Consider the following 26283-nt stretch of genomic DNA (forward strand, 5'->3'; position numbering starts at 1 on the left):
TTAATTGGGGAATGGCTAATAAAATTGTGGTGCAAGAATGTAATGGAATATTACTTTGCTTTAAGAAATGATGAATGTAATGAAGCAGAGAAACATAGAAGAGTCATGAAATGATGTGAAGTGAAGTAAACAGGAGCAGAAATATATATATATATATATATATACATATATTTGTAATGACTACAATGTAAATTAAAGAACTACAAAATAATTGCAATGGAATGCTGTAAAATTATAAACAACCAAGACTGACTCCAAAGGAAAAATATGAGAAGACACTTCCCTCCCTTCTTTGCAGAGGTGAGAAACTGGGGTGTAGACACTACACGTAATGTCAGAGTTGGGAGCCTGGGGTATTGAACACTGCAAGTAATGTCAGCCTCTTCCATTGTGTTAGCTAGTTTTGCTGAACTAGGTTTTTTCTTTTTTTATCTTTTGTCATTAAGAATGACTCTATGGGAAAGGGAGGGTGGTGAGATACATAGAAAAAATGTAGGTGATAAAAAAATCAATAAACATTTTTTCAAAAAGAGCAAATCAGATTATCTGTGAACAAAACAATTTAATTGTTTACCCTCCAAAAATAGCCTAGTATGCTAGTGAAATAAGCCAAATCAGACCAGGACTAAAATAATTCAAATCTTTCATCACTTCTTAATTATTTAGTGATACTTAAAGAAAAATGACCAATCTGAATGACTTTGATTGCTCGAGCAGTGACAGTAATCATTCTGAATACCTCATGAAAAGAAGAGAATTTACCAATGGCATCTAGTTGGAACTTGAAAAATATTTTCTCACAGACAAAATGTTACAAAGTTATGTTTCTGGTCCCAGACCAGTCCACAAGAACCTAACTAACCCAGAATTCACCTGACATATATACTATGGCACTTGAGTACAAAATAAACTTCTTTGGGTAGCAATGTTTCTATGGTAAAATGTATTTTAAATACCAATGTGTCATGCCAGAAGCACATCATCCTGCCCTCCCCTGCAATGGCACCAGTGACTTCTCCCACTCTCTCTCCTAACCAAATGTGGGATTAGGGACTTCCCTAACTCAAAGACATTAATAATGACTTTCTTGGCATGGGGTTTCTCAGAGTGATGGCTAGAAGGTTATAGGATCATAGATTTTAAGCTGAAAGAGATATTAAAGGTCATTTAGTACAACCCTTGCATTTTGTCCAGAGAGAGAGGGAGTGATCTTTTAAAATCACAAAGGTAGTAAGGTGGCAGGACTGGGATTCAAACTTAGGTCCTCTGACTTCAAATCTTGTGCTCTATCTGGAGAACAAGTGGGAGGGATAAGGGTTACAAGTGTCTTGGTTTAAGAAACTATGGGATGGCAAGAGTTGTAGACTGGGAAGTTAGGATCACTGGGGTAGGAAAGGATAGCTGTATGGTGTTACCTTCTGCTCTCTCTCCCATTCAACCTCACCAATATCGCCACTAAAGAATAAAGACTTTAGGAGCAGCTAGGTGGTGCAGTAGATAGAGAACTGGCCCTGGAGTCAGGAGGACCTGAGTTCAATCTGACCTCAGATACATAACACTTAATAGCTGTGTGATTCTGGGCAAATTACGTAACCCCCAATTGCCCTCACAAAAAAAAAAGAATAAAGAATTTGTCCTGGGCTGGTCCTTATGTGAACTAGAAATTAAGGGATGGAGTTAGGGAGGGCTTGGTTCCAGGCAAAAAGGCTTTTGCAGCAAGAGAGAAAGGAAATGGAGACAGAACAGGAGATAAGTAGTGTCAATGGAAAGGAGAGTGGAGTATCACTGGGACACTCTACTAGGGCAGATGTTGGTATAGAAGAAAGAAATATATGCCAAGTGTATTCAAGGAAACTTGGACAGACTTGTATGAGCTGATACAGAACAAAGTGAACAGAGCTAAGAGAACAATTTATAAGATAACTATAATCATGTAAACCATTTTTAAAGACAACTCTGATACTGCAATAACCAATCGTTACTTTCCTCTCTCCCTCTCCCCCTCAACAGGGAGGAGATGGACTAGAGACATAGAAGGAGACATACATTTTCAGACACAGAGAACATGTGGATTTGTTTTACTGGTGTAACCTTGCGTCAGAATTACCATGCTAGTGGAGATGCAAAATCCATTAGCTAGTGATATCACGGGACTGGGGTATTTAGGACTGTTTGCAGTGAATCTTGGGAGAAGTACGGGGTCTCTCCAGGTCTACAACTGGAGAGTGTGGAGTTTCTTCCTCCATCTTGGCATCAGAGACTAACACTTGGCTGGCCACTGATTTGTGCTCCTCTATGCTTCCCTAAAAGCTGCTGAGAAATAGCTCTGGCAACTGCTACTACTAATGATACAGTTAACATTAAGCTGAAAGAGACCCAAAAGAGTCTGTGACAAGTAAGTGTGGTGCTGACTAGACCTGGTTTGGAGACATGGTCCCATTTACCCCTTAGAGACAATATGCTTCTCCCAGAACTCCAAGGTGGAGAAGGAAGCAAGTGCCTTGTCCTCTCTCTGGGAGAGGAAGGAGTTAAATAAAGCAACCAACTAGTTCTCCCGCTGCAGTTGGCAGCATCCTACGCTATACTGCCTGCACCCACCCGGAGATTATTTCCCCTCCCCCATTACTTCTCTATTCTTTCCCTCAAAGCTGTTTATTTCCATTTTTATAAGACAAAATTAGGGGCTACTAACTCCCATTGGGTGGCTAATGTTATCCATAGCAGTGGCAAATGGGAAGTGGGGAGGCAGCCTAAGAAAAGTCCATGGCCCATTCAGCTCTTAGCATGGGGCATGGGATGGGAGGCAGTCAAACAATGCTTTCTTCCCTGGAAGATCACAGACATTTCCAGTTACATTGCTACAGTATTACTTAGCCAGCCTATCTAGATGGTAAGCAGAAAGATATTTCTAACATGAATCAAAATCCCTTAGACTAGAGATATTTTGTGAGCCTGCACAGAACAAAGAAGGAGAGAGGAGTACCCTTCTGGAATCATTTGTTGGTGCACATTGGATTCCCTACCCTTTAAGCAACAATTTACAGATGAGTGAAGATACTTGTAGAGTAAGGGACCCTGCTCAGTCCCCTCTCTCCATGCCTAAACCTATTACCAGTACTTTATATTATAGATGGAGGCTAGCATCCGTGGCATTATTATTAGTCTTTCCCAAAGAGATCAATCTTCTCAAAACTTATATGTAGGAGACTGGGATAAGCCTAACTCTTTTAAATCATAGGGAGTCACTTTTATTGAATTTTACACTCAACTATGCTCACTTGTTACAAGAGAGGGCTTCTATTGTTGGGAGAGGGGATCTTGAGGATTCGATTGGTAGTGGAAGTGATGGAACAAAGAAGGAAAGGAAAGGAGTGTTAAGGAGCTATTAAAAGTATGCACACAGGAAAGCAGAAGGAAGTTCAAGAAGGACACAGACAGCAGGGAAATGTTGTTGCTATTAAGTTTGCTATTGTTAGATTTGCAGTTTCAGGTACAAGCATCTTTTTAATTATACTATGCTATGGAAATGCTTGTTTTATTCCACAAATTAAAAATAAAAATAAAATAAAATTGGCAGCACAGAAAAAAGTTTGCTATTGTTAAGTTTGATTTGTACCTTTTTAAGCCAAAATATGTAATAGGAGTTCAAGTTTAATATGCAAGGCTCTTCTGTTCTCTGCGTATTGAAATGTTCATGTTTGTTGAGGTTGGTCAAATTCAAAGTTAAAAAGGAAAATTGGAAGAAAAAGAAATATTTGCCAGGCATTCCTCAGTCAAGGTATCCAAGGGACATGTCTATATTTGATACAGAGTAATCACATTTTTTTTGTTCTCAAGCCTGCTTAAATAAAATGTACTTGAGAACACATCTTTAAACTTGGGGCAGGGCTAGCCATCTATTTGTCTCATGAGTCCCAGAAGAGTTCAGAACAAGTGCCATCTGCTGCGGGGAGCAGCTGATCCCAGCTGGGCAGCACCATCAGAAAGAAGACAAGAAGGGGCTACAGAATACAGTGAGGGCAGCCAGGGGAGGAGAGGCACTAAGGGGACCTGCAGCAGAGCAGTCTAGCCCCAAATAGTCCCCATAAAGGGACGGCAGAGGGAAGTACCACTGAGAAGAATCTTCCTTCCTTGCCATCTCTCACCCTTACCCAGGGCAATATTGTCAGACTGGCCTATGTTTGGACCCTGGTGAGCCTCGCTGCATAGAAGACAAGCTAGTCCCCATAGGTAGGGACAATAAATCAGGCAAATAAATGGTCCTCGAAGCGTAACTAGTTCTTCATTTCAGGAGCAAATCTCTGACACAAGGCTGACAAAAGCAATCATTTTTCTATTGCTTTCATTTGAAGACCAACTTCAGGCTAAGAAAAAACTTAGAAAAGCCTTTAGACATAGGTGAAAGCATGTTATTTGAGGCTTCTCTTTCAAAATTCTTTCTACTGTCTCATTATTCTTATTCTATTTCAGATCATGTTTAAAGTTAAAAAAAAGTTGCCTACATTCTCCTCATCTATACTGATGTTTATGTCTAAAGGATTCATTCACAGGAAAAGGTTTCTCTAAATACTGAATGTCTTTTAAACACAACCACAACTCTCTACAGATACAGACACATTAGAGGGGGAAATCTCATGAGGCTTCTTGGTAAATTAGGTGAGAGTACAACCAAATGGATCCAGGGAATTTGTTTTCTGTCTGCCCTTAATGGACTTCCGTCTTCAGATGCTTTATTACAAAGGTGACCTTGATGAAAACCCTAACAAATTTTCTTCCATATTCCCCATCCCTTCAAGGTAATTAAACTCAAGGATCACAGAGCCTTACCTCAAGGATCAGAGGGGACTTAGAGGTCATTTCACAGTCTCATGTTATAAATGAGGAAACTGATTCCCAAGAGAAATCAAGAAATCAAGTCAAATCAAGAAGCATTTACTAAGCACCCACTATGTGCCAGGCACTGTATCAAGCCCTAGGGATATAAAGAAAGGCAAAAGACTTGCTCTGAAGGAGCTCGCAGTTTAATGTTTAATGCAAACAACTATATAGAAACAAAATACATATAGGATAAATTGGAGATAATCTCCAAGGGAAAGCGCTAGCTTTGAGGGGTATCAGGAAGAGCATCTTATAGAATGTGAGATTTTAGCTGGGACAAGAAGGAAACCAAGGGAGCCAGGGTGTGGAGATAAGGAGAGAGATCATTCTGAGCATGAGAGACTATAGTGAAAATGGCCAGAGTCAGGAGATGGACAAGTCTTGTGCAAGGAAGAGCAGAGATGCCAGTGTCACTGGATTGCTGAGTATGGGGGAGGTGGGAGCCAAATGTAAGAAGACTGGAAAGATAAGAGGGCGCCAGGAGATGAGGAGTCTTGAAAGTCAAACAGAGGATTTTGTATTTCATTCTGCAAGTGATAGGAAGGAGTTGCTCGAATAGAGGGGTGGCATGCTCAGATATGTGCTTTAGGAAGATGAATTAGACACTTGAGTGGAGGAAGGACTAGAAGGAAAGAGACGCAAGGCAGGAAGACCAACCAGCAGGTTTTCAAAATAGTCCAGGAGTGAAAAGATGATGGTCTGCACCATAGTGGTGGCAATGTCAAAGAAAGAAAGGGGCATATATGAGAGATGTTTTGAAGGTAAAACCAACAGGACAAGATGACAGAATGGACATGTGAGATGAAAGAAAGTGAAGAGTCATGGATGACACCTGGAGTTGTAAGCCTAGGTGACTAGAAAAATGGTGGTGCCCCATACAGTAATAGGAAAGATAGGAAAGGGGAATGCTTTGGGGGAAAGATAAAGAATTCTGTTTTAAATAAGTTAAGTTTAAGATGTCTATAGGATATCCTGTTAAAGATGTCAAATACGCAGTTGGAGATTCAAGTCTGAAAGTTAGGAGATAGGTTAGGGATGGATAATTAGATCTGAGAATCATTATTATAGAGATGCTCATTGACTCTATGGTAGATAGGAGTTTGGTAAGATTACCAAACAAAATAGTTGAGAAGGAAAGGATAAGAAAGCCCAAGACAGAGCGCCCTGGGAGATACTCATAGTTATGGGGTGTAACTTGACTGAAGCCCCAGCATAGGAAACTGAGTAACCACTCAGAGAGGGAAGGAACCACCAGGCTAGAGTAGTGTCACAGACACCTACAGGGAAGAGAGTATCAGGAAGGTGAGGGTGACTGAGAACGTCAAATGCTGCAGAGAAGTCAAGAAAGATGAGGATGGAGGAAAGGCCATTAGATTTGGCAGCTAAGAAATCACTGGTAAATTTAGAGAGAACAGTTTCAGTTGAATAATGAAGTCAGAAGCCAGACTAGAGAGTAAAAGACCAGAATGAAAAGCAAAGAAAGTAAAGGCATTGATTACAGATAGCTTTCTTAAGGAGTTTAGCCACAAGAGGGCAGAGATATGTGGAACAATAGCTTGTAGGGGTGGATGGATTAAGCGAGGGTTTTTTGAGGATAGAGGAGACAAGGGCACATTTGTAGGCAGGAGCGAAATAACCAGTAGACAGGAAGGATTAAAGAGAAATGATAGAGCGAGGATGATGGAGGGCAATCTCTTGGAGAAGATAGGATGGGATGGGTTCACTTGTTCATGCAGAGGGGTTTACCTTGGTGAGGTGAAGGGTAATTTCTTCATGTGAGACAGGGGTGAAGGAGAAGATAGTGGCAGAAGGGATCGGAGTAAAGTGAGATGAGGGAGGAGGAGGAAAGAGGGAGCTCTTGGCAAATGGCCTCAATTTTTTTCAGTGAGATATTAAGTAAGATTCTCAGCTGAGAGTATGGGGCGGGGGAGGGGAGGTAGAGGCACCATGGGAGGCTTGAGGAGGGATGTAATGGTTTACAAAATCCATTGCGGTGAGCAGGATAGTGAGTCAATTTGTTATTGTTGCTTAGTCATTTTCAGTCGTGCCCGACTCTTTGTGACCCTATTTGGGGTCTTCTTGGCAGAGATACTGGAGAGGTTTGCCATTTCATTTTCCAGCTCATTTGTATAGATGAGGAACTAAGACAAACAGAGCGAAGTGATTTGCCCAGGGTCACCCATCTAGCAAGTGTCTGAGGCTGGATTTGAACTCATGAAGACGAGTGTGCCTGATTCCAAGCCCAGAGCTCTATCCACTGCACCATCTAGCTGCCCTAAAGTGAGTTAATTAGAAAGGTATAAAAGGATTGCCTTGCTGCAGTGAGGGCACGGTTGAGATTATGTGACATAAGTTTGTAGTGGACCCAGTCGGTAGTTTCATGGTTGCCTCCAGCTTCTTTCAGGATCATGTAAATAGGAGTTAAGGCAGTAAAGCTGAGAATAATCCAGAGCAAGGGCTGACAGGGCAAGATAGGTAATAGGACAAGAAGGCTAGGGACCCAAGAGAAGAGGCCAGTATAGAGTTGAACTGTTTCATCAAGGGTCAAGATGGGTAAGGGAGGAGACCAAAACCAGTGTAGTGGTGATGGCCTGGCAAGAAACTGAAGGGTGTTTGGGGCAGCTAGGTGGCACAGTGGATAGAGCACCAGCCCTGGAGACAGGAGGACCTGAGTTCAAATCCGGCCTCAGACACTTGACACTTACTAGCTGTGTGACCCTGGGCAAGTCACTTAACCCCATTGCCTAGCCAAAAACAAAACAAAATGGAGGGGTGGAAGAATGGGAGATTGTGGTGAAGACAAAGAATAGGCTTTGTTTGGGGTTGCAAGGCAGAGGGGAAAGGTGGAATGATTGTGATCAGATAAAGGAATTCACACAGTTCTGACAACCCAAAGGTAGTAAATAATGGGTCCATGGCTTGAAATCAAGTCATGGGATCACACACCTAGAGCTAGAAGCAACCTTAGAAACCATCTACCCCAATATCCCCATTTCATGGATGAGCAAACTAAGACCTAGAAAGGCTGAGTCCATAGTCACATAGACAGTAAAGGGCAGAGTCAAGATTCAAATCCACATCTCTGATTCCAAATGCACGCTCCTTTCACTTGCAAAATGTTTTTCTGACTCAAATTACAGTGATTTTTTTTCCCACTTACTCCATATTGCCTATTAAAGATCCCCTCAGGGGCAGCTACGTAGCACAGTAGATAGAGCACCGGCCCTGGATTCAGGAGGACCTGAGTTCAAACTTGACCTCAGACACATAACACTTACTAGCTGTGTGACCCTGAGCAAGTCACTTAACCCCATTGCCTAGCCAAAAAACAAAAAACAAAAAAAAAGATCCCTTCCTCCATCAAAGAACTTTTAAGGTATAGGTATGGTCTTTAGCATTTGATTTTGGGATAAATCTGGTGATGCATTATTGTTGTTATTTTCACCATTATTAATAATCTCACATTTAAAGAACATTTTATGGTTTATACACTATTTTAATAAAATAGTAACCTCACATTTACGTAGTACTCTAGAATATCCAAAGTGTTTTATTCACAGCAAATGTATGAAGAAGGTAGTGCAGGTATTGTCACTCCCATTTTATAGATGAGAGAACTGAGGCTCAGAGAGGTTAACAGGTTTGCCCATGGCCCCACAAATAACAGGTGGCAGATTTGTGTCCAGGTCTGACTTGAGATCCAGTGGTCCTTCCACTGTCCCACATGTACAGTAGAGAGATAGAAACAAGGAGAGGAATAATTTTTAAGAAAATGAAGAATGGGGCAGCTAGGTGGCGCTGAGGATGGAGCTCCAGCCTTGAAGTCAGGAGGACTTGAGTTCAAATGTGGGCTCAGACACACAACACACAACACGTACTAGCTGTGTGACCCTTGGCAAGTCACTTAACCCCAATTGCCTAGCAAAAAGCAAAACAAAAAAACAAAACAAAACAAAAAATGAAGAATGGTTTTTCAAGTGATACTTACTGCTGGTAGAGGACATATGGCTGTAGTCTGACCTGAAATATAAAAATCTTAGTATAAGTATAATTGTATCATCTAATTTTTCTTTATCCAAACAATGGTAACAATTCACATTCATATGGCACATTAGGCTTTCCAAAACACTTTCCCAACAATAGCCTTGTGTGGTAACATGATTCCTCTCATTTTGTGTATAGGGAAACAGGGTCTAAAAAGGTAGGTGACCTGCCCATTATCATATACCTAGTAAGCTAATCACAAAACCAGAATTTAAACTAAGACTCCCAACTCTAAAACCAATGCTGTTTCTACTACATCTAATGGTTCATCTACGTACGTGTTACACATGCAGTCTTACGCAACATTCACCGGACTAAAATCTATGCATTTATTTTTAAAATTGCAATTGCTTATATTGTGACTGGTCATCTGCCATTTAAAGTTGCATCAGACTAAATTCCACAAGATAGTAAGAGTTGACATTTCAACAGCACGTCCACTAACCATGGGTATTTGCCAAAGCTTTGTCTCAAGCCTTCTCTTCTTTCCCTACACTCTTTCTGTGACTCCCATCAGCTCTCATGAGTTTGATTACCATCTCTATGCCGATCCCTCCTAGATTGAGCTATACATTCTCTCCTTGTCTCTCTCCTGAGCTCCTGTCTTACATAACCATCTGCTTAGTGGACATTTCCAACTAGATGTCCTATAAGCATCTCAAATTCAGTATGTACAAAAGACATCTCATTATCCACCCCACCCCCGCTCACTTCTCTCCCAAACTCCCTTTTTCACTATCAAGGGAACTACCATATTTTCAATCATTCAAGTTCAAAATCTTGGTGTCAATTCCTCACTCTCATTCATTCCATATAATCAGTTGCCAAATCTCATCATTTTGATCTCCATAAGATCTCTAATATTTCTGTTCTTGCCATTCATGCAGCCATCACCCTAATTCAGGCCCTCATCACCTTTTTGCCAGGACTATTTATTGTAGTTGTCTCCTTACCTCAGTCCTCTCTCTAATCCATCTTGACAGATGGAATAGAAGTGATTTTTGTAAAACACTGTTCTGGTGTCACCCTTCTGCTCAACAAATTCCAATGGTTCCCTATCACCTAGAGGGCCAGATATAAACTCTTTTGCTTAACATTCAAATCTTTTCACAGACTGGTTCTGTCCTACCACTTCACAGGATCCAGCCATATTGACCTATTCATTGTTCCACATACACAACACCAGACTTCACATCTGGCTGCCTTTGCACTGTCTATCTCACATGCCTGGAATTCACTCCCCCTCTCCCTTCTGCTTCTCTGAAGCCCTGCTTTCCTTTTTTTTTGGGGGGGTTGGCAATGGGGTTAAGTGACTTGCCCAAGGTCACACAGCTAGTAAGCATTATGTGCCTGAGGCCGGGCCAGATTTGAACTCAGGTCCTTCTGATTCCAGGGCCAGTGCTCCATCCACAGTGCCGCCTAGCTGCCCCTTGAAGCCCTGCTTTCCTACAAGACAGTCCAAGCTCTACCTTCCTCATGAAGACTGTCCTGCTTCTCTAGTTGTTGGTATGCCCCCCTCCCCAAACTACCTAATATTCATTTTCTGTGGAATCTGTATATTCTTGCATGTCTACATGTTGCCTCTCCTTTGAGAATGTAACCTCCTTGAGTACAGGCCCCATTTGTTTAACTTTCATCTTTGTATTCCCTGGTGTTTCAAATAGTGATTGGCACGTAGTAAGTGCCAGAAAGATGATTGTTAATTGATGTGCTAACATTCATCACAATTATGCAATAGACATCACTAAACAGAAATTCTTAGACCTAGAAATATCCCACTGATAGATCAATACTCTGAAAAGATGGAGGATAGACAATTCCCATAGATTGTAAACTCCTTGAAGGCAGGGGTTATCTTTTGCTTCTTTTTGTGTGCACAGTGCCTGGCACAGAGTATGTGCTTAGTAAATGACTGATATGCTAAAATATTTATCCTATCACTTTTTGCCATAGCAATAATAATAGCTAAAATGTATAAAGCACTTAATATGTTCTAGGTGCTTTACGAATATTATCTCATTTGATCCTCATGACAACTCTGGGAGGATGGAGGTATTATTTTTTTTTTTACAAATGGGGAAACTGAGGCAAACAGAGGTTAAGTGACTTGCCCAGAAATACAGCTAATAAGTGTTTGAAGCTGGATTTGAATGGTGTGCTATCTATTGTACCATCTAGCTGCCCAGAAAAAATATCTAGAAACCAAGTGTGTATCCAACACCTGGGGAATGGCCTAATAAACTGTGGGATTTGAATGTAATGGGATTATATTACTCCGTAAGACAAAACAAATATAAGAAATTCAGAGAAACACAGGATTATTGGTGTAGAATAAAGAAAGAACAGTGAAACAATATACACAATGAGTACATAATGTAAATGAAAACAACACTAAAAATCAACTGAACTCAGATTAAATGCAGTGACCCATAGCCTCCAAGTCATTTCCAAGCCATTCTGCCCATGTTCTGTCCATCTTCTTCATCCCCTTCCCACAGGAACTCTTACTTTGTCCCCAGGGTGCTCAGCTCTGAAAGGTAACCTTTGAATTCTCTTGCTCTTAATCAGGCCACTACAACACTCTGGCCCATTTCATTTATCCCTTTTTCCTAATAAAAGATTCTAGTTTCACTTTCCCTTTTTAGTTTTGCTTTCCTCAAAAAAAGGAAAGGTGGAAGAGTACATAGAACACTGGGTCTGGAGTCAGGAAGACCTGAGCTCAAATCCACCCTCAAACACTTACAGCTGGGAGACCCTGGGTGAGTCACTTACCCTCTGCCTGCCTCCGTTTCTTCATCTATAAAATGGGGATAATAATAGCACCTATCTCCCAGGGTTGTTGTAAGGATCAGATGAGTTATTTGTAAAGTTCTTTGTAAGCCTTAAAGCACTACGTAAATGTGTGCTACATACATACACACATACACTTATGTATATATATGTGTGTGTATATATATCTCTGTGTGTGTGTATGTGTGTGCGTGTGTAGAGAGACAGAGAGAGATCCTGACAAGCAATAGCAGACATAGGCCTAGAGAAACTTTGTATGATGGTGTGGTTTTTTTTTGGGGGGGGGTGGAAATGAGTGTAAGCCCAAGGGCCATCAGCTATGAGAGGTACAGATTCTCACAATGGATTGTTAATTTGGGGAGTGTCTCATGTACACTGCAGTGGACTTCGTGCATAGACGGCTGTGGGGAAAGCAATTCCCCAAATGGCAGTTCCTGCATCAAGCGAGCTGCCTTCCCACAGCTCCAGAGAGCTCCTCAGAATTGAGGCTGTGGACCAGAGCACCCAAAGGCATTGCTATTTCATTGTCAAGGACTACTAATAATTAACTGGGGCAAGAGTGCAGTTAATCAAGGCTGTTCCTTGTTTGGCTTAAAAACCCTTTACAATCAGATTCCAGCCTACATTTGAAAGCTTAATATACATTTCTCTCCCTCACATACTCTACATTTTATTAAACTTGCTTATTTGTTTTCTGGGGCAGACAGGTGGTGCAATGGATAGAGTGCCTGGCCTGGAGTCAGGAAGACATCTTCCTGAGTTCAAATCCAGCCTCAGACACTTGCTAGCTGTGTGACCCTGGGCAAGTCACGGAATCCTATTTGCCTCAGTTTCCTCATATGTAAAATTAGTTGGAGAAGGAAATGTCGAACCACTCCAGTATCTTTGCCAAGAAAACCCCAAATGGAGTTACCAAGACTCAAACATGACCAAAAAATGACTGAGCAACAAAGAATTCATTTGCTATTCTCTATATATGACAAACCATCTTTGGTCTTTGCATAGGCTGGCCCCCATGCCTGGATATGCACTACTTCTCAGGTTTGCCTCAAAACTCAGCTCAAGTGTCCTTTCCTACAGGAGGCCTATCTGGATTCCCTTGGTTGCTAGAGGCTTCTCTTTGGAAATTATCTTTAACCTGTTGTTGGTGTTCATTTGTTTCAGTCGTGTCTGACTCTTCATGACCCCATTTGGAGTTTCTTGGCAAAGATACTGGAGTGGTTTGCCCTTTCCTTCTTCAGCTCATTTTACAGATGGGGAAATTGAGGCAAACAGGGTGAAGTGACTTGTCCAGGGTCACACAGCTAGTCAGTGTCTCAGGCCAAATTTGAACTCAAAAAGATGAGTCCAAGCAATGTGCTCTATCCATTACACCCCCTAGCTACCCTTTAACCCACTTTGTATATATTTTAGATTTATTTTTAGGTATATATGTTGCTTCTTCCCAATAGAATGCAAGCTGTGTGAGGGTAAGAAGTGTTTTGTTTTGGTCTTTATATCCCAGCCACTAGCACAAGGCGTGACACATAGTAGATTCTTAATAAATACTTGATGAATGAATCAATATAATGAACTTCTGTGCTTTTCATTAGGACTTTTGATTGCATCTCCCTGTAAAGTATACCAGCATGTCTCTAGAGCAGAAGTTCTTAACCTGGTGTCCAGGAACTTGTTTTTGAAAATATTTTGATAACTATATTTCAATAAAATTTATTTTGTGATACTATCTATTCTATGTATATAAAAGTAGTTTTTTCTCAGAAGGGATTCTTAAGTTTTACAGACTGCCAAAGGGATCCATGATACAAAAAAGATTAAGAACCCCTCCCTTGGAGGCTAAGGGTTTTTTTTTTGTTGTTGTTGTTTTGTTTTTTGTATTTGTTTTTGTTTTTTTGGTGAGGCATTTGGGGTTAAGTGACTTGCCTAAGGTCACACAGCAAAAGGCTAAGTTATAATGACAGAGGCTGCAGGATAAATTGGTTGACTTGGACTCTTGGCAGGATGAACCCTCGTTGGAAGGAACCCTGCTTGCATGTTATTCTATAAAAAGAAACCAACCAAACTCTCAACCCTTTTCCCTCTTGTCTTACTGCTGGAGAAGTCTTGAGAGTGCAGCAGGAAGGAGGGACTCCTCCTCACCCAAGAGCTTCCTTGTGGTAGAAGCACATGGAAAAAGGACGTACTCACCCCTATACATGGCCCAAGAGTGAAGTTCCTAGACAATGTCATTCCTGAATCCTAGCTTCCTAGTTAAAGGAGGAAACACTTCATAGCTAACGTGTCTTGGAAGATACCCTAAAGATTACTTCAGGTTGAAGAGCTTAGGAATCTGGTCATCTTTGGAAACAATGGAAATTATCTGAGAAGTATGAGTCAGAAAGAGGGAAGAGAGGAGAAGGGACAGAAAGGGAGGGAAGGGGAGGGGAAGGAAGAAGAAAAGAGAGGAGATGAGAAGAAGAGAAGAGAAGAGAGAAGAGAAGAAAAGAATGCATTTGACTTTGGTTATGGGAGTGGTGAAGAGGGACTAAAGACACAATATGGAAGAGTAAGGGGCCTGGATTTTGCCTTGTTATTACAGTGAGTTATGTGGATAGTATGGGTCCAAAAGATAGTGAGATTGCTTGTCTAGCATTCCCAAATGTGTTTTCCTCCCAGAGGGACCCAAGCCCTTAGGATGGTACCATAAGGCATAGGCATCTGTAGACCTCAAAAAGGGTTCACTGTAATGTTAGGGTACTACCTATCGACCAATTTCAAACTCAGTTTCTCTCTGAGCAGAGTCAAAATCATGGCACGTCACAAGTTTAGATAACTTTAGGACCTTATGGAAAAAATGAACTTGAAAAGAAAGGGAAATATATTGATTGATTATGGGTTCCTATGACTCCTTTGAATCTTTTACCTTTTCTGTAAGGTGAAAAAAAAAAGACTGCCCTGAACCTAGTATAGTTCTGCTACCTTCAGGGCTTATGCGGAATACGGGAGACCCTAAAATGAGGGGAATGACCTAGACGGCTTTTCAGGTCCCTTCCATCTCTAAACCAATGACCCTGTGAATCAGATTCATAGAGTCTTAGACACAAGATGTATTCCAAGATTTCTCTAGGTATGGGGCTGAAGTACTAATTCCTTGGTTCAGCTTCCAAGATTATTTATATAAATCGTTATGTTGGGCCATCTTTATTACACTGTAAGATTTACCAAACACTTTCCCTACAACAGCCCGTAAGAAATAGTAGAAATGTCATTCTCATTTTATAGATGAGGAAACTGAGGGCTTGTGAGGTGAAATGTCTTCCCCAATGTCACATCTGGCAGATGTTTGAGTCACTGTTCTAAACTAGGTCTCTTGACCTCAAATCCTATAGTCTCTCCATTATGACACGCACTCAGTCCTAGAACAACAACCTTTCTTCATAGATCTCAAGTCAGCCCTGTTGATTGGCTAGAGACTTAGGCAACTCAATGACAAAGGCATTAGGATGAATTGATGTTTTCTTCCTGATTTTCCGGGTGTGTACTTCATTATACTCTCTCAACTCGCAGCTGTCATTAGAAGCTAAAATGTCATGGTTCTTTCCAATAAAAAAAAACTGAACATATTGAACTAAAAATATTTTTGAAAGTATTCCTATTGCTTATTTAAATGACCTAACAGAGAACATAAGGCCAGTAGAAAAGAATGAAAGAAAAATAGCATTTGGCTTTCCCTTATCAAATAAAATTCCTTAGTAATTGTAGAATTTGAAAAACAGAAGAAATCTTGGAGAGTGTCTAGTCCAATTACCTTGTTTAATGTATGGAAATTGAAACCCTGAAAGGAAAAAGTGATTTTCCCAAGGTTACACAGTCAACTAGTGAAAAGCTGAGGCAAGAGCTCAGTTTTCCTGTCTTACTATTCTGCTACACCACAATCTCAGATTTGAACACTTTAAATATACAAATGAAACATTTTATTCAAAGAATGTCCATTTTTGTAAATGCTAAAATATGACAAATCTACTTGGCTAGTTCTATTATTAGTTTAAGATAGTAAAATCTGTAAGATGTTTAATGACTAGAGATAAAATACTACAACAATTTTGTAATAAAATGTTTAATAATTTTCTAGTTTTCCCATTTGAAATGACTAATCCCAAAGCACATGAGGGGATGCAATAGATTGCACATATGTGATAGGTTAACATATCTAATCATATAATAACCATTTTGTTGTTTAGTCGTTTTTTTAGTCATGTCCGATTCTTTAGGACCCCATTTGGGGTTTTCTTGGCAAAGATACTGGAGTGGTTTGCCATTTCTTTCTCTAACTCATTTTACAGATGAGGAAACTGAGGCAAACAGGGTTAAGTGACTTGCCCAAGGTTACCCAGCTAGTGTCTGAGGCCAGATTTGAACTCAGGAAGATGAGTTTACCTGACTCTAGGTCTAACACTATCCACAGCGCCACCTAGCTGCAAGGACTTAGCACAATCATAAGACTTAGAATGAACTAAAGTTCATTTGGAATCAAACTCCCTCATTTTCGAACTAAGAAAACTGACGTCCCTCAAAATAACATGACTTACCTAGGTTCACCTGGTGATAAGTAATCAGGATTTGCACCCATGTCTTATAATTCTAGAACCAATGCTCACCCTTTCCCACACCACATTCATCTCCAGTTAGTCTCAAGTGGATTTGGATAGAGCAAGGCCTGTTTCATTTCTGACTTTGCATCCCCAGCCTCTAGCATGCTTCATGGAACATAGTAAGAACTTAATAAATCCTTGTTTATTGATTGATTAAGATATTTCACAAATTTTGTATGGGACATGTTTTATGAATAGCAAAGTGGTATGGTTGCATTTTAGAACCATCATCTTGTGTGTGTGTGTGTGTGTGTGTGTACACATATACATACATACATGATATGTGTGTATACATATAATCACATATACATAATATATACATATACACACACATATATAGCTACATCTCTCTACCTAGATATGCACATCAACTAGACGCCATATCGGAATCTCTTGCTCCAGCCAGCTTCTAATTCAGGAGCCATTTGAGAGGCCTCATCAACTCAACACTATAGGGGTTGGAAAGTTAGGGTTGACTCCATAGTTATGTAATTAGTAAATGGAAATAAATTGCATTAATCTGTCCATAACAGCGATAAGAGGCAGTTTAGCTTAACGGCTAGAGTGTTGGTCTTGAAATCAAGAAGACAGGTTCAAATCCTATCTTTGACACTTACTAGCTATGTGCCCTAGGCAAGTCCCACACAAAAGATTACAGCCAGTAAACTCGTCCAGTTGACCTGAGAACTCCCTATTGCCCCCCCCCCACATTTACATGATATGCATACTTGGTGAGCACAAACAGTGAACAGTTGAGTTTTTTGGCTAATTTCTGGGTTCCCAATTATATTTTCCTAAAGTCTTTCCCAGGAAATTGGCATAGAGTTTAAGATTGTAATTGATGAGCCCCTTTGCCTTTATGTATAATATCACTCACTGCACCACAAATCTCATTGGTATTAACTTTCAGCAAGTGTCCAGGGCACTGGACCAGATACTATGTAAATTTGGTTAACTAAGGAAAACAAATATCTACAGTAAGTAATAAATGTATCACCTTCTCTTGATCAGAAAGAAGAAATACTATGACTTCTCCCTGCCTTTCTCCGTATCTATTTCAGATTTGGTTTCTTCAGTTTATTCTTTCTTATCTATCCATTCTAAAAACACTAGATTCATGACCTGGCTCTCATCTCCCAATTCTATGATATCATCAACTGGAGGGGAGCCATAGGTAAAGGGCATTGTATGACCCTGATTCAGTGGTTCAGGGATGACGTGAAGGAGGTGATTCTACAATGCTTGATTACAATGTCTGAAGAAATGAATCCACTTAGTGTGTAGTCCTACTTGAAAGAACGGGTCAGTGGACAAATCTTACTAATAGTCATTCTAAAGCCAGGCCTCACTTGTTCTATTTTCTTTATATAAATACAAAACAATCTTGCCTGTCCTTTGTTAAGGGGATTCAGTTACTTAAAATAGTTTACTACTGTCTAGCAGTCTGCTTGTGAGCCATAGGCACTAAAAAGCATGCTGAAGTACAAAGCTCGCTTTCAAGTGGATTTGGGAAATTGTGGCTTCCAACCGAAATCAATTACGGCCGAAGAATACAGCCTTGCTTACAATCTTGGCTTGAAGAATATGTTGGGCAGCAGCGATGCCATGCCAAGCAAAGAGAAGAATGTCAGGGCAAAAAACATGAGAATTAATTAAAAACTGAAAGGTACAATTATTTGAACAAATTAACAATATATAGGTAGCTGGGTAGATAATACTGGCCATAACATGTTTCTTTGTTTATTCTTGCTGCTGGGCAAATGGGCAAAAAGCCATTCAAGTATTAAACAATGAAAAGACAAAGTCTATCTTTTTGATAGGTCTCTTTTTACATCTACACAAGGCAAGTTTTTAACTGTCACTTTCATTCAAACTGATTAATTGCAATCTATATTTATGGTGATATATTACCATATGTGCAGACAGGTGGTACAATGGATAGAGTGCTGGGCCTGGAGTCAGGAAGGCCTGAGTTCAAATCAAGCCTCAGACACTTACTAGTTGTATGATCCTGGGCAAGTCACTTAATCCTGTTTGCATTAGTTTCCTCATCTGTAAAATGAGCTACAAAAAGAAACAGCAAATCACTCCAGTATCTTTGCCAAGAAATTCCCAAATGGGACCATGAAGAGTCAGATATAATTGAACACTAATTATTAGAGGGGAAGGACAGCAGCTGTGGGCATGCAGAAATACTTTGTGTGGAAGGTGGTATGTGCTGAGTTCTGAAAAGGACTAGAGATTCTAAGAGGCAGAGGAGAGGAAGATGTACTTTCCACTTGTGGGAGGTGGGACACAGAATGTCATAAGTGTTTACCAGCCAGAAGGCCAGTTTAGTTAAAACACAACATGTGTGAAGGTAACTAACGTGAATAAGGCTCGAAAGGCTGAAGGATGTCTCTATAAGCTTTACACCGCTGGAAAAATGTGAGCTGTTATTATTATATAGATAGAGATTTGGAAGGGAAGAAGAAAGGAAGAGAATGAGCATTTATTAAGCACTTACTATGTGCCAGGCACTGTACTAAGCACTTAAATAAATATTATCTCATCTGACCTTCACAACAACCTTTCAGTTGCTATTATTATCATCCCCATTTTACAATTGAGAAAACTGAGGCAAACAGAGGTTAATGACTTGCCTAAGGTCACAGCTAATATGTGTCACAGGGTAGATTGGAACCCAGGTCTTCCTGGCTGTAGTCCCAGCTCTCTATCCACTGAGCCATGAGGTGTCTCTATTTGGCCTTATAGTTATGCCATTTATGAATGAAATGAATGAATTAACAGCATTTATTAAGTACTTACCACTTGTCAGCACTTAAAGTACTTACCACTTGCCAAGCACTGTGCTAAACACTGAGAATACAAATACCAAAGCAAGATGCTCTTTGCCCTCAATGAGTCAGCTAACAAGTGTCTACTCTACACTAGATAGTGCTAAGTGGTAAAGATACCAAGTAAGACAAGAAAACACCAGTCCCTGGCCTCAGGAAGCATACTTTCTCATGGAGGAAACACCATATAAATCACTAGGTGATATTGTTCAGTCGTGTCCACTCTTCATGACCCCATATGGGGTTTTCTTGGCAAAGATACTAGAATGGTTTGCCCTTTCCTTCTCATTTTACAGATGAGGAGACTGAGGCAAACACGATAAATAGACTTGTCCAGGGGCACACAGCTAAGTAAGTGTCTGAGGCCAGATTTGAACTCATAAAGATGAGTCTTCCTGATTCCTAGGCCAGTGCTCTTCCACTGTGCCACCTAGCTGCCCCACAAACTACTAGGTACATATATAAAATATATAGGGAGTGGATGGAGGATCATCTCAAAGGGGACAGAAAGGGCCTCTTGCAGAAGGTGGACTTTGTTCTGAGTTTTTTAAGGCAGCTGAGGAAATTATGAGGTGGAGGTGAGAGAGCAGAGCATTCTGGGCTTGGGGAGACTGCCAGTGACAAGGCAAAGTCAAAGATGGAATGTAAGGAACAGCAGTCTCTGATAGTGGAGTGCATGGAGAGGGGAGAAGCTTAGGAAGACAGGATAGATAAGAAGGGGCTAGGATTCAAAGGCTTTATATCCCCAACAAAGTTTATATTTGATCCCAGAAATAACAGGAGTCACTGGAGCACACTGAGCAGGGGAGTGGTGAGGTCAGACCTATATTTCATAACAGAAATCACCTTGGCAGCTTAGCAAAGGATGGACTGGAGTAGGGAGAGGCTTGAAGCAGGGAGATCAACCAGAAAGTCACTGTAGTAACCCAGGTAAGAAGCAACAAGGTTCCCAACTAAGGTTGTTTCTATATGAGTGGACACAAAGAGATGGATATGAGATGTCACAAAGAAAGATTTAAAAAAAGATTGGATATGTGGGGCAAGTGAGAGGGAGGAGTTGACAATATCACCAAATTTGTGAGCCTGGATGATGGGGGGAATGGAGGTGCTCTGGACAGTGAAGCAAAAGACAGAAAGATATGGGGAAAGGGAGGGCACAAGATTATGGGCTCTGTTTCAGACATGGTTAGTTTGAAATGCCTTTAGTCTGAGATGTCCAAGAGGCAGTTGGAGATGGGTGATGACCTCAAATGAGAGACTAGCACTGGATATACAGATCTAGGAATTAGCTGCGTATAGATGATAATTGAATCTATGGAGGATGATAAGACCACCAAGTTAAATAATGTAACTCAAAAAATAAAAGAGCACCCAGAAAAGAGCCTTGTGGGATCTGCATGGACAGTGAGGATGACATGGATGAAGAACCAGCAAAGGAGACAGAGGAGTAGTTGGATAGATAGTTGTTGTTGTTTGTCCTTCATTCTTAAAGAGGACCATGACATCAGGAAGGTGATGCCATGACCTGCAAGTGAATTGAATTTGAGTGAGTGAGGGCTATGCAAAGTCACCAATCTCACTTTCTCCTCTGGAACCATCTGGATCCAGTGGCAAGATATAGATCAGGATGACTAGAGATGGCTCCTGGATAGATAGAAAGAGAACTAAGATAAAGCAATATCATGAAAACCTAGTGAGGAGAGAGTACCCAAGAGGAAGTGATCAACAGTGTCAAGGGCTATAGAGAAGAAGGAAGGAAACAGGAAGCATTTATTTAAGCACCTACTATGTGTCAGACATTATTTCCTATCTATTCTGTATATAGCTTGCTTTGTATATATTTGTTTGAATGTTGTCTGGAAGGATGCTGGTACTCTGACAATAATACAAAAAGATGAAAATATGGGAGGGATAGGAGAGGAGAGTATGGATTAGCACTGTGCCAATATTATCTCATTTGATTCTCATGACAACCCTGAGAGGCAGGCATCCTCAAAACTGAGACAAAAGTTGACTTGCCCATGGTCACATAGCTGGGAAATGTCTGAGGTTGTATTTGAACTCAGGTCTTCCTAATTCCAAGCCCAGTCCTCTATCCACTACACCACTAATCAAGAAAGACAAAAAATGAGAAGAGTCCATTAAGACTGACAATTAAGAGACCATCAGTAACTTTGGAGACTGACATTTCAGTTGAGTAACGAAATCAGAAGCAAGATTGTAGAGGGTTTAGAAGTGAGAGATAGGAGAGAAAGTAGAGGCAATGAGAGAAAGCAACATCCTCAAGGAGTTTAGCTACAAATGGGAGGAGAGATATAGGACAATTGTTAGTGGGGATTGTAGGACCAGGGAGAGGTTTTTGTTTTGTTTTTTTTTTTAAAGATGAGGAGAAATGGGCATATAGATAGGCAGAAGGGAAGGAGCCAATAGATAGAGGGAGCCAAGAGACTGAAGATTAGTGAAGAAGGAATGATGATAGTAGGGGAAATTTGCTAGAGAAGTCAAGAGGGGATGGGATAAAGGGCACAAGGGTTTACCTTGGTAAAGACAAAGGCTACTTCATCAATTGAGACTTGAGAAGAGGTGATAATGGAAGAAGATGTGGAGAAAAGGGAACATTTTGACAAATGCTCTCTCTTTCTCTCTCTCTCAATATGAGTTAAGGTCATCAGTAAAGAGGCTATGAGGCTTAAGGAGAGACAAGAAGGTTTAACACAATTGTAGAGAGCAGAACATTTGCCTTGCTGGAGTGAGGGCCCAGTTAAGAACAGATAACAAAAGGGGCAGCTAGGTGGCGCAGTGGATAGAGCTCTGGCTTTGGAGTCAGGAGGACCTGAGTTCAAATGTGATCTTAGACCAGACACTTGACACTTACTAGTTGTGTGACCCTGCGCAAGCCACTTAACTTCAATTGCCTTGCCAAAAGAAAAAAGAAAGAAAGAAAGAGAATAGATAACAGAAATTTGAAAATCCATCTGCATAGTTTCATGATTTCTTTCAGCTCCATTCAACAGCACATGAATAATTGAGGCGGCAGATAGTGAGACTTAACTGAGGTTGGGATTTAGTAAGGCATGACCAGCAATGGGACACGTAGGCAAGGTATTTAAAGATAGAGGATAGTGAGGAGTTGTTCACTATCAAGTGAACATTATCAAGTTATTCACTATCAAGTTCACTACCAAGAGCTGGTTAAGCAAAGGGCTGAGAGAAAGAAGGAAGGAGAGTGTAGTCAGAGGTGGGGAATCTTCAGTCCAAGTTTTACAGAACAAATCCTTTTATTAAAGGGATTTGTTCTGTGAAGTTTGGATTCAGTTAAAGGGCTGCACTTGAGGATCTAGAGGGCCACATATGGCCTCGAGAGCACAGGTTCTCTACCCCTGGCAGCTAATACAAAGATGGTCACCTGAAAAAGAACTGAGGGGTGCAGGGCATGGAAGTCATAGTGAGGAGGAAAAGTAGTATGTATGAGTATGTGTGTAGGGGTTAAAAGCACAGGAAAAGATGGACAATAAAAGACTATGATCAGAGAAAAGAATTTCAGAGGCTGTGAAGAAGAAAGCAGAACCCTTCTGGGTGATGACAAAATCTAGGGTTTGATCATCTCTATGTGAGATGGAGTAAAGGAATATGGAAACTGAGGAAAACCGAGGAACCTGGAAGTTAGGGTATTTGAAGGGATATCAGTGTGCAAGCTGAAGTCCCCTAGTATGAGAGAAGGTGAAAAGGTGAGGAAGACTATGAACCAAACACTGAACTCAATGAAGAAGGAAATAGAATAATCTGGGGGTCAAGCAATAAAGGCCATCAGTATCTGAAATTGGTAATAAATTTAGAAATCATGAACCTCGAAAGGGGAAGGACTGTTTAGAAGTGACAATGATGAACTAAGAGAACTCTGGTTTACAAGCAGTGAATTATGGGGGCATGGAAGTGTGGCAAGGGAAGCCCTGTCATCAGGAGGGAGACATGTCTCTCAGTGAAGGGCAGAAGATGGAAGGAGTTTAGAAACAAAAGATTACAAATGAAAGAGTGATCAAGGATCTTACATGTAGTGGGAGGAACAACACATATCATAGAGTGATGGCCAAGGCATGGAGTTACCGTCTGAGAAATCACAAAGACATTGTGTGGAATGATAGGGCAGTCCCTTTCCAGAGGTAATGACAGTATTGATTATAATTCAAGACTAGCTTCTGACACATGAACTGTGTGAGCATGGGCAAATCACACTCTTTAAAACTGTATTATAGATGAGTTACTGATTCATTGGAGGAGGAAGTTTTCACACCAGAAGTATTGAAGTCACAAGTCTCCATGAAACTATGTAAGAAAATTGCTATGAAAGCTTTCAGGATGTAAATCCCCCTACACTCAACCCAAAAGTTAACAAATTTTGTCTCTTCACTAAGATACCAGAAAACTGACTTGAATTCTGAAGTAACCAGTAATTATTGGAGAGAAGAGTAAAGGGTGGTGGATCTGACAAAAGGAATTTTGTTTTGTGACAGGGAACTGAAAAAAAAATAGAGAAACTAAGGATGACAAAACTAAGATTTAAATACAAATGTTCATTTAAAAGAGGAGAAAATAAAGTCTATGTGTCAAAGATCAGGCAACCTAATAAATATAGCTAATGATATCTTACTGAGATGCATCTTTTTCACTTCTCTCCTCAAAGTTTAAGGATGATATTGAAAGAATAAAAATTCTTCACCTAAGCCTGCACTGTGGCAGCCACAGTTTTAGTACCACAGGCTCTAAAGAGCTCCATAAAACCATCAGCATTAACAACCCATTGCTGGCAGACATAAGCAGATGTCCCGCTGACTGTCTAAGTCTAAAGGATAATGTCACCATCTGGGTCAGTGCCTTCTACCAGCCCAGCTAAAGTCCCTTTTATCTGTTTTAGGGAGAGATTGCAAACTGGAAGTGAATTGAAATGTCGGAGGTTTGCACCAACTAAGAATAGGTTGCTTATTATGGCTTCTTGGATTCTTGTTCCAGGTCATAGGAGGTGGAAAACAAAAACCCTAAAATGGAAAGTTAATAAACTTCACAAATTTACAAAAACAACAAAAGAGCTGAAAATTAGAAATTATAATCTCTTTAGATTATAATTGGCTTTTGAAGTCAAAGTTGAACACAAACAGGGAAGTCCCCCAGTAAAATCAATGCCATGATGGTTAAATTTCTCAGACTTAGGATGGGAAAATCCAAGGAGAGCTTGAAGCCCGAGGCTAGTTCAACTCCAGTGCTAAATACTTCAGCCCACTCAGTTTGTACTCTCTAGGAACTCCCCCAGGTCTACCCTGCAGTTCAGCCAAACCCCAGAATGAGTCCTAAATGGCCCCAGGCTCATTTTCTAGTTTGGAAATAACGAGATTCTAAAGCAGGTCTCTGTCCCTCAAGGTTCCTCCCGAGGACATGCCACCCTTTCCTCTCCAGGTCATCCCAGGTCAGTAGCTATATCCTGAGGGCTGGGCAGGGAAGGCACTGGGAAGTCCAGTCCGAGAGAGGAGCTGGGTAGGAAGCCCTGGCAGGAGCTTTCAGCCTTTTGTCCTATACAGGAAAACAGTGGTGGTTAGGAAAAGAGTAATTATTCTTCTACTGATATTTTGAGCTAATTATTTTATTTTGCTGGCTGATAGGAAATGGTATGTCATTTAAATAATCAGAAGTGTATTGTACTGGGTTTACCCACCTCCCCTTTATCTCACAAGTTGAGAGTCTGAAACTCAGGAAGGGAGGGAGACACTCTAATGATTCAACTGAGGGGGGAGGAATGGGGGGAGGGGGGCTATGGCCAGGAAGTCTGCACTAAAGCCCCACTCTAAAGCCGGATGCAGACCAAAAAAAATAACCTGATTTGTAGTATCTAAACACCTAACCTGTATGTATACACAGAAATATACATCCACATGCATGTATACACATATACACACAAAACCAAATGTGTGTGTGTATTTGTAGGTGCCAGATGCGAGCAGTCTTTTCTAACCCTGCCCAAACATCCCAGACAGAATTTAGTAGCTTGGGCAAGAAGAAAGGCAGCCCAGGGCAGCAACAAGTGCAACAGCATCTCGATCCCCTCTTAGTAGGAGGTTCGAAGGCAGGAGACAGGGGAGGGTGGAGATAGGTGGTGGAGAGGACGGTGAAATAGCTCTCCTTCCCCCTCGAGACCCACTCCTAGACTCTCTCCCCAATACAAGAGGTCTCACCTATCCCCAGGCCCCGGCCAGCAGGTCCCAGCCCCCAAGCTCCTTCCAGTTTGGGCCTGGAGCTCTCTTTCCCTAGTAACTGCTCCCAAACCGCCTAAAACTTCTGCTTCTCGAGAAAGACAGATCTTTCCCCGTGGGGGTGCTTGATCTACAGCCCAGCCGGGAGAGCAAGGTAACACCCACATGTAAACTCTCCCTACTCCACTCTAACTCTCCCCTCCCACGGTGGAGTAGAAAGGTCCAAGGACGGAGGGAGGACCCTGTCGCCCCCGACCCGCTCCTTTCGGACGCCCGCTTCTTCACTGAGCTTGGGGGAGCCCCCGCCGCCCCCCTTTTCGCGTCCCCAGCAGCGGCTGAGCCTGCGCGCTCGCTCTCCCCCGAGCCCCAATTGCGCTCCGATAGCCGTATCCCTTCCATCCCTCCTCACCCGCCGGTCTCAGCTCCCGAGTCCACACAATCATCCTCCTCCTCCTCGCCCCCGCCCGCCTTCGGGTCCATGGCAGGCTCGAGTCACGACTCCTCCTCGGGCTCCGGGGATGGCAGCAGCGGCAGCGGTGGCATTATCCTTTCCTTTCTTCCTTCCCTCCCACTGGGGCCCGCCTGGGTCCTGTCCGGGGACAGCGGTCGCTCACTGCTCTCCGACCGCAACTCTCGCATCGGTGCTCTGGTTGCGACGGCGGCCGGCGCCTTTGCCTCCTTTCTCCGCCTCCTTCTTTCTCCTAGCTAGGCTGTGCACACTGGGTGTCAGAGCGTCCCCCTCCCTTCTCCCTCTCCCCTCCTCCTCCTCCCACCCTCTCCCATCTCCTCTCCTGCCTCTATGGCCACGCTCCTCCCTCCCAGCGCTCTGTGAGTGTGTTTGTGTGTGTTTGTGTGTGCGCGCGC

General features: G+C 41.6%; 1 protein-coding gene across 2 annotated transcripts in view; it reads right to left on the reverse strand.

The window, feature by feature from the left end:
• Positions 1–26073, reverse strand: part of FAM124A (family with sequence similarity 124 member A) — a 108284-nt gene extending 82211 nt beyond the window's left edge. Inside the window, exons 1-2 of one of the 2 annotated variants that reach the window (XM_027856920.1) lie at positions 25829–26073; positions 8867–8898 (exon numbers count right to left, since the gene is read on the reverse strand). In XM_027856920.1, coding sequence (XP_027712721.1) covers positions 8867–8898; positions 25829–25899 — 103 coding nt within the window. In that variant the 5' untranslated portion in view covers positions 25900–26073. The remainder of the gene's footprint in view (positions 1–8866; positions 8899–25828) is intronic. The other variant, XM_027856921.1, reaches the window with a different exon arrangement.
• Between the last annotated feature and the right edge of the window lie 210 nt (positions 26074–26283).

This window comes from Vombatus ursinus, unplaced genomic scaffold (assembly GCF_900497805.2).
Source record: "Vombatus ursinus unplaced genomic scaffold, bare-nosed wombat genome assembly UNPS02011700.1, whole genome shotgun sequence".
In the NCBI taxonomy this organism is placed as follows: Eukaryota; Metazoa; Chordata; class Mammalia; order Diprotodontia; family Vombatidae; genus Vombatus; species Vombatus ursinus.